The sequence below is a fragment of the Hibiscus syriacus genome, unplaced genomic scaffold (genome assembly GCF_006381635.1).
Source record: "Hibiscus syriacus cultivar Baekdansim isolate YM2019G1 unplaced genomic scaffold, ASM638163v2 tig00111394_pilon, whole genome shotgun sequence".
Lineage (NCBI taxonomy): Eukaryota > Viridiplantae > Streptophyta > Magnoliopsida > Malvales > Malvaceae > Hibiscus > Hibiscus syriacus.
In genome coordinates, this window is record NW_024063080.1 from 694,141 (window position 1) to 703,251 (window position 9,111).

General features: G+C 32.7%; 1 protein-coding gene across 1 annotated transcript; it reads right to left on the reverse strand.

The window, feature by feature from the left end:
- Positions 1-2,829: 2,829 nt before the first annotated feature.
- Positions 2,830-4,047, reverse strand: LOC120160950 (E3 ubiquitin-protein ligase ATL4-like). The gene has a single exon (XM_039171258.1). The coding sequence runs from the start codon at positions 3,982-3,984 to the stop codon at positions 2,971-2,973; it is 1,014 nt and encodes a 337-aa protein (XP_039027189.1). The 5' UTR covers positions 3,985-4,047; the 3' UTR covers positions 2,830-2,970.
- Between the last annotated feature and the right edge of the window lie 5,064 nt (positions 4,048-9,111).

Below are 9,111 nucleotides of genomic sequence, written 5' to 3' on the forward strand. Positions count from 1 at the left end.
TTAACACAAGAAACTAATCACTTAATATCACACAATGACTATAGGGGGAATACTAAAAAAATCTAACCAAATAAACTCAAATGAAAGCTAATTATGAGCAGATATGATCGCATTGACAAGCGAACTATAAAAGGAGATTAAAATATTGAAAGACCACCGAAAAATCATAAAATAGAATCAAGTGACGTGAGAAAACTGTCCACGAACGTAAATCGCGTATCGAAATCAAATATAATGATTCAAAGAATGAAAAATTAATATGATAACAAATAAACGTCATATCGATCAGTTGTGGCAATATCAAGTTCAGCCTTAAAACAACAAAGATAAACAAAATTAACGGTCAAACGTCCGAACACATGTCAAAAGACATAATGAAACATATCATAAAGATCGAGAAAAATGTGTCATAATAACATACTTATTAAAAATAAAAAAAATATTTAATAAAATAAAAATACATCTTCATGAATTAATTTAATTAAATCAGATTAAACCCATGCAGTATGAGTGTTTTTACCACCCTATATACGCACAAAAATGACATATACAAAAGATGTTTTTAGAATATGTATTGGAAATTTCAATAAAGGAGATAAAATCAATAATAATTTAATTAATCAGGTCATTTACTTGTAACAAACACAACCGGAAGTAGTTAATTGCAACCAGAAGCAGAAACAAACAATTAAGGATGAAAGAAAAAGGACAACGTATGTTATTACATGTACAACTGAGGACATCAAATTGCTCAACCTTACTGCCAAAAATGAAATTAGCTCAACATTTGAGACAGTTGCAATTATTTGATCTCTCTCTCTCTCTCTCTCTCTCTCTCTCTCTCTCTCGTCTCTGTTTGTGAACCGGACATGGGCGCATAACACTCCATGACAAAACCACCACTCTTTTTTTTTTTCCTTTCATTTATTCAGTATTGTTTGAACAAAACAAAATCACTAAATAAGAGGCTAAACCATTAAAAAATCATTTAGTTGTTATTCAATTTATTATTTGATTAAAAAATAATTAGGAGATTTATATTTATTAATTTTTTCTTATTCAGAATCATACGATATATGTATTAGCTAAATTATATTGAAGATAATTTGTGCATGAAAGTGCATTTGTCGATCCAACTATTACCATAACTATAATCATTGATTAAAAAAGAAGAAGGAACAACCACTACCATAAATGTCCAACATTTCAATTTTAACTAAAACAATACAAACCTCATCACTACGTTCTAAACTAACCCATCTTAATTTGTTCTACTCCCATGAACTATCGTGACCGGTTGAGGCGGATCCGTTAATCATACAAATAAGTCAGGCTCTAAATAACATGAAAGTAGAGATATTGGTAAATTAATTAAAATATAGATTCTTTTTAATAACATTGATTATAACCGTTCTTAATTGTTAATAATTTTACTAAAACCAGCTTCTGTTATTTTAAATTTAAATAATTTTTTTGACTAATTCAAATGGAAGAATTCATTTTCAAAATCAATAATAGTTGTCAGTTGTCAACGATTTTAGTGTTATTTTTTTAAAACAATTTTTACCTAGGGAAAAGCAAATAATTTTTTTTTTACTTTTAATAAATATTAAAACTCGCAACTTATCGATAATAATTCTAAAGATATTTAGGGGATGTTTGTTTATTTCAGAATGATTAAGCGTTGAATGATTCAATTGTTGAATGATTCAGAGGCTATGTATGAATTAGCTCTGAATGTGACATGTTGTTTGATAATAGATTTGAATCATTTAGAATGTATTTCTGTGTTGAATCATTTAGCACTGTTTTGTTGAATCAGTCAGTACTGAATCATTCAGAGATGCAAAACAAACGCACTGAATGATTATAATAAGAGGCAAACAAACAACTCCTTACTTGATGTAATAACTTTAAAATTTAACTCAAAATTACTTATAATTGTACACAATTTTAATACCATCGTGAATAACTGTCAACAATGTTTAAGTTGAAAATAAAATTCAATTTAAAATACTAAGTGATGATAACTTTGTTTTATTATAACTTTCGACATATTTTGTTAACTAATGTCAGACTTAATTTAATTAATTAAATATTTTTTTTAAAAAAATAACAAATAAATATATTGTCTACATATATTTTTATTATACATATATATAGTTATTAAATTTTGTAACTTCTTTGTTAATAATATCAATTCTTTTATAAATCTAAAGTAAATCAAAGTATTATTTTTTCAAAAATTCTCATTTATTTGATAATCAATACTCATATTCTTACATATGCGATCTTCGAACCCGTGATCTCAAAGAATAATAATAATTCCATTAAGTATTGAGGTCACACACTAATAATATAACTCTTTTGATTAAACTAAGGTGATTACAAAATAGTATTTGTTCTAAACACTCTCAATCATTTAACAATGAACGTTCAATCACCTTCGTAGCGCTGATGCTCGGACCCATGACCTTTAAGAAGAACATCGATTCATTTAACCACTGAGGTGAGTTGGTTCGTGCGCTAATAATATAACTTTTAAAATTATACACCATATAGGTAGGACATTGTTTTGAAGAAAACAAATCGTAAATGAACATGAACAAGCAGTTATAACGTGGAAAGGAATCTCCCAAACACATATAGTAAGTGTATAAATTGAATGGTTGTTGCATCCGACTACATATGCGCATTACAATCTCGTCAAATAATCTCCTTTTGTGGAATGTGAGATATTTAATGTGTAATCACTCGAAGGTCAAATGTGAACCGTCGGATCATTAACAAAGCATAATAATCCATATTAGAAAGTAAAAATTATCAAGCTCTAAAATGTTTTTGCTATGTACACTCCATTTCTCAATTATTTCCCTGTCATTTGTTCTATTGGAAATGAAGTGCATCATCGATCCAAAATCCTAAAATATAGAAATGCCAGTGTCCGTACGGAAGAACTCGTATTTACCATTATACCCCTGAGAACCAGCGGAACATTTCGCTTATCTCCTCGCCGATACGATTGGCTTCCACGTCGTACTCTCCACCGGCGCCGGAAACGTCGCTTCGGCGGCTGCTCCCGGTGACTAACCTTCCTGAGCTTCTAAATGACATGGCACGAGATGATAACGAAAACGAGAGCCTATCGACGTAATCCTTAAGCCAGCTTCTTCCCGTGGCAACCTCAGCGGCGAGGCTCGCTTCCGAAGATGCCTCAACTCCGACATTATCTTCCTTATCGGACATGTTTCTTTGGTTCGTTTGGCTCCTATTCAACTGTGATTCTTCCTCCACGATGTAGTCGAAGGATTCAATGGAATAAGACATTCTTCTAGGATCACCGGAGTAGGAGCCAGATTGGCGGTGGCTGATAGAGCCAATCTCGAGCCGAAAGCTATCGCTGCTGCCACTTCGATTAGAACATGCCGCGTTGGAAGACTGAAGCATAACCTTCAGGATATCGGACTCGGAGGCAAAGAGTGGGCAGCGACAGAGAGGACACGTTTGATTTGAAGTCAGCCAAGCGTCGATGCAATCAGCGTGGAAAGCGTGGCAACAGAGCGGAAGAAGCCTGAGTTGATCCTGCGGTTCAAATTTTGACAAGCAAACAGCGCAATCTGCTGAAGCCGTTGAACCGTTGTTGGAGCAGCGAGTAATGGCGGAGAAGGTAAACAGAGGAAGAGAATCCAGGAACGGAGCCTCCACCGATTGTTCTGGTGTGACACGGTGACTCGAAGCGGCGGCGGGGGTGATATTGGAGGTGGATGAGCGAAAGCAGAGGCGATTGAGGTGGCGAAGGAGGAAATAAAGAAAGATGGAGAGAAGCACGGTTATACAAAGGATTAAAACTATTGCTATAATGCTGGGTTTAACATTCTCGTCCGACGAAGAGGAATGCAAGGTCCTACTGTTGCTATTGCCAGCGAAGTTCTCAGCACCTCCCATAACGCCGTAAAACGGCGGCGGTGGCGCCATTGACGCCATCAACGACTTCTCTTTCAGTTTATAGAAAAGAATAGAGGAGAATCATGTGGCTGTCACATGAAAGGGACAGAGAAGTGAGTGGTTGAAAAGAGGAAAAGCGAGGCGAGTCGGGGAATCGGAGAGACGGCGTGGAAGGTGGATTTTGTAAAGAAGGAAGGAGAGAGCATTAAATCTCGACATTCATTTGGAAGGGCAGGGCGCAGATTTTAAAGAGGCCGCTGAGTCATGGACTCGACTCAGTTAAGCGGCACAAAAACCCTCAACAACGCCACTTTGCAAAATTAAAGACGCTTCATCTTTTCACCACCGCTTAAATAATTATTGTTGGAAACGGGAGGTCAACTTCACTACAAACGCATGATTATCATTATTTTACTTCTCTTTTAGGATGGGTTAATGAATCCAATAACCATAAACTTAAGAAATCCATATAATATATCATCCTTATAACTTGGATACTATTATTTCTTTTATTTAACAAAGCTAAGTCAACTTCATTTTTTATGTCACACGTTGTCACGTGAATATGGATTAGTGCATATGTTGTCCAGATAATTTTGTAAGCATAGATATAAAAATAGAAGCATGACCTTCTCACTATCATTCTAAAATGTGCAACTAGGAGTCTAGGAAGGTAAACAAATTGAGTTGAACTCGTGTATTGTTGAATTCGATTCGATTTAAAATTTTGAAAATTAAGTTCGACTCGACTTAAAAACTCGTGAGCTTAAAATTGTTAAGCTAGACTCGAACTCAAGATAAAAAATTGAAGTTCGACTCGACTCAAAAGCTTTCGAGACTTGAACATTAAATACATGAAAGCCTTATATTATATTTAAAAGACATATAAATGTTAATATTAATGATAATTTAATTAAAAGACCTAAAATTTAATATACTATTTTTCCCCGAATTGCTCGCGAGTTTTTCGGGTCGAGTATCAAATAGTTCGCTTCGTCTTATTAAGAATTTGAGTCGAGTTCAAGATCGAGTTGAGTCCATTCGATTTGAGAGTAGATCACGTTTTGAACGAGTCGCTCTCGAATAACTCGCGATCTGTCTTGTCTCATTTATAGCCCTATGTGCAATGGCATGACTTGTCCTGTTCAGGTACGAGCATATGATTTTATATTAAAAAAACAAACTTTTCAAATATGAAGAGAAAATGAATTCATAAAATTTTATGGGCAAAACAGATTATCATATAAAATAATATATATATATATATATATATATAATATTAATTTAAATTTCTTAAGGAGAGAAAGTGTCTCCGTTCAGCCTCTTCAGTTCATCTTTAGTCTTGAACCAAGTGACCTTAGTAGTTAAAAGATTATTGTTATCCCTAGATCACGTCATGGGGTTGAGTACGATGTCTTTACGGATTTTGACCATTTGTTGTCAAATGATTAAGAGTAATTTTAAACAAATATTACCTTATAATCACTTTATACTAATAAAAAAAAAACTTGTGATCCCATATTTAACTTTGGTGCAAAACAAGGCGTTTGGAAATTAAAGGAATGTTGGTGTGGTAGTAAGTTGATATGCCAAAATAAATTTGAAGGAAAACCTAACTGGATCTGTCTTAACCGAGACAGATATAAAATAAACATGGAGCTGAGTTTGGCTCATCTACACCATTTATTACAACTGTAAGTACGTTTTAAGGAATTAATGCTCCAAACTCTGTCTTTTTTACTTTATACATAAACTACATTTCTTCATTGAGAATACCAGCATGCGCCTTGTAGTTTTGCATTTGAGCACAATTCAAGTTTTGGATCTCCTTTGATAGGGTTGGGTCGAGTTTTTTTGTCAACCATTCCGATCCAAAAAATATATATCTTTTAAATGAATTCGGTTTGATTAAAAAGTTATATACCTTATACCGGGCTTGTCCCGAAAAAAATATACCTTTCACCCGAACCCGAGCCAACCCAATTTTTTGAAGTATAAACACGATCCGACATAACTTGACATAAATTAAGGACCTAATTAAAAAACTACAGAGAGAGAGAGTATTATAACAATTATCCATAAATTTATATGAAAAATTACTCAATTATCTTCCGGTCGGGTTAGAGGTTTTCCATCCTCTACCCAAAGCTGACCCGACCTAATCCTTTATAAAATCCGACTCAAATCTGATTTTTTTTTTAAAAAAAAATCTAACTCTATTGAATTAGATCGGATCAAAATCCATTGATTTCGGGTAAAATTGACATCCTTGTCCTTTAACCTAACTCTGCTTCATGTGCACTCTAGGACATGTGCCCTTTGCGTGGAGGTACAGCTATTCCTCTCTTACATTTCACTTTGCTTCAATTAAACTATCCTTCCAATCATTTTTTTTTATCAAAGACGGTGACACTTCGTTAGTAGATCCAACTCCATTGAGGATAGGGACTGTAAGAATAGTAGAATGAGCTCCAAAAATTGTTTCAAGAGATCGATCATCTTCTCACCAAAGTAACTAAATGTAACACTTCCAATTTCGAAAATTGAATTTGATCTTAATTAATTATTATTTCAATTGATATAAAATGAATTTTGATGTTCAAAATTATTCGATTTATTTTTTTTACAAAATCTGATTTTTCGAATATAGTATCAAATATTTTTACAAATTATTTTATACCAAGTATCTCATAATAGTTTTGAATACCGAGTGAATATTTCAAAAATTGTTTCGAATACCAAGTCGAGATTAAGTCTGTGTATTATTATATGTATGTGTGTATTTGATACGTGGGTTGACTTATCAATATTTATGAAATATTTTATATTGATTGGATATCTCACATTTATTTTTTAATATCGAGTGAATATTTTGAAATGACTTATTTTATATACAAATATATATGTATTCGGGTTCATAAATTAAAGGTATATATATTAATAGATTTTGATTGGTTGGTTTTTAAATAATAAATATTATTATTTTAGTAGAAAATAGTATCCTATAATAAGATATATTTTGGGGATGGGTTATAAAATCTATGAATCAGCGGTATAGAGGGATACAAAAAAGAGAGAAAAATATATGAAAGTATATTCAAATTGATCGAAGTGATAATGAAGATATCCGAACGAATTGATCATTGGCTTGATCGCCTTTAAACATTTATTTTGACATATTTATAATTTTCTTCTATAACCATGAGCTTTGGCCTATGATATATGCCTACAAAATCCTTTCTAATCATACATTAATTTCTAAATGGAAGAATTTATCTTCGGACTGTTACTTAGTGTTAATCTTTTTATTTGCATAAATATTTTCTAAAATCTTTAATGAATGATGGAGAAAAATAAGAAGAATGATAAAAGGATGGAGTCCAAGATGAAAACTCATAAAGAGCGTTTTGAAATTAAATGATGATTCGAGTTGAAAACTTGAAAATGTGACTAGAATATAAAAATTGTGCAACTATTTCGTAATAGGTAGTCTTGGAAATATCTTGATAAAGCGCCACATATCCTGAAGGTATTCACAAGATCATGGGGCCGATGGACATTTTTAGAAGATGAACACAACGATTACTCCATCAAATCAATGAACATTAGAGAACTGGAAGTGTTAGATCTTGACCAAATAAGTTAACCCGAAACACCTTTCCTTCCCAAATCTACCTACACCTAAAAATCAACATTAGTCTTAATACTTGTTAAAGAGCTATAATTTTTGAAGGATTAAAAGAATAATTGATTTAAAAGATAATCAATGAACTCATGTTTTATAATTTGTTTCGATTGTGAGTCCAAAATAAGACACATCATTTGTTTTCTCAAAATTTCTTCGTTGACCTTTTGCTATTTTGAAAAAGGAAAGAGAAAGAAAACATTTTCAACAAGACAATTTCTCTTGAGAATGATATGTTATCTTGTAAATTGAGAAGGTTCTCTTCGATTCAAAAGCTTAGGAGTAGAAACTATGGTGAAAAAAAGACAAATTCTTGGGGACAAGAAAGAAATTATTGTGAGCTAATAAGCGCAAAAATACACTATAATGTGAAAAAGAACGAAGAGGTTCAAATCAAGAAAATGATGAAGATCTTATGTGCATCGATTAGTGACCATCGATTAAGAAATAATGCATAAGCATTGAAATATATGTACATGAATTTGCATCTTTACAACAAATATTCATCGTCCCATGTAAAAAAAAGTTTTGATTTCTCTCTCATAAGGTTGCCTTTAAATTTTCTCTTGAATTTTTTTCTTATGTAAGACCATTTTCTTCTCTCATGAAGACATTTTCAAATTCTATTTCTTGAAATCATTTTCTCCCCTAATTAGGATAATTCCAAAATATCACTTTTTCATAAAAGTACTAAAAGATTAAAGGCATCAAACAAACTTCATCCTAACACCCATGAAAACGTTCAAGATAGTTGTATTTATGGATGCATATATATATATATATATATATATATATATATATATATGTTGATATTTCAAAGAAAGATGAAGATTTGTGATGACAAAACCTCAAGAAGAGGAAGTCAAAATTTAAACCTAAGAAATTGAGGAAATCAAATTCAATGTGACGAGACCTCAAGAATGAAATAGCCTAATCAACAAATAAGTGATAGCCTCGATGGAGAGACATGATATCCAAACAAAAGAGAAATTAGTTTCATAAGATTTCTCAAATAATTCAAAAGTGACTTAGCGTCCTTGAATCCGAAGAGGCTAGATCATTTCCTAGTTTGGCATCCTCATATGAAAGAACAAATAATTCATCAACCATGACTTGATGTCTTTGAATCTGAATCAGCAAGATCATTCCCTGATTTGACATCCTTAAACGAATGAGCAAATCACATATCAATCACGACTTGGTGTCCTCGAATCCAAAAGAGCAAGATTACTTCTTGATTTGACATCCTCAAACGAAGAAGCAAATCACACATCAATCACGACTTGGCGTCCTCAAATCCAAAGGAGCAAGATTGTTCCTCGATTCAGCATCCTCAAACGAAAGAGTAAATTACCCATCAATCATGACTTGACATCCTCGGATCCGAAGGAACAAGGTCGCTCCTCGATTCGACACCCTCAATCGAAGGAGTAAATCATCCATCAATCATGGCTTGACTCCTTGAACATGAAGGAGTAAGA

What these genes read in the sequence shown, in the direction of transcription:
- LOC120160950 (XM_039171258.1), bottom strand. Translation starts at nt 3,984, where the DNA reads ATGGCGTCAATGGCGCCACCGCCGCCGTTTTACGGCGTTATGGGAGGT.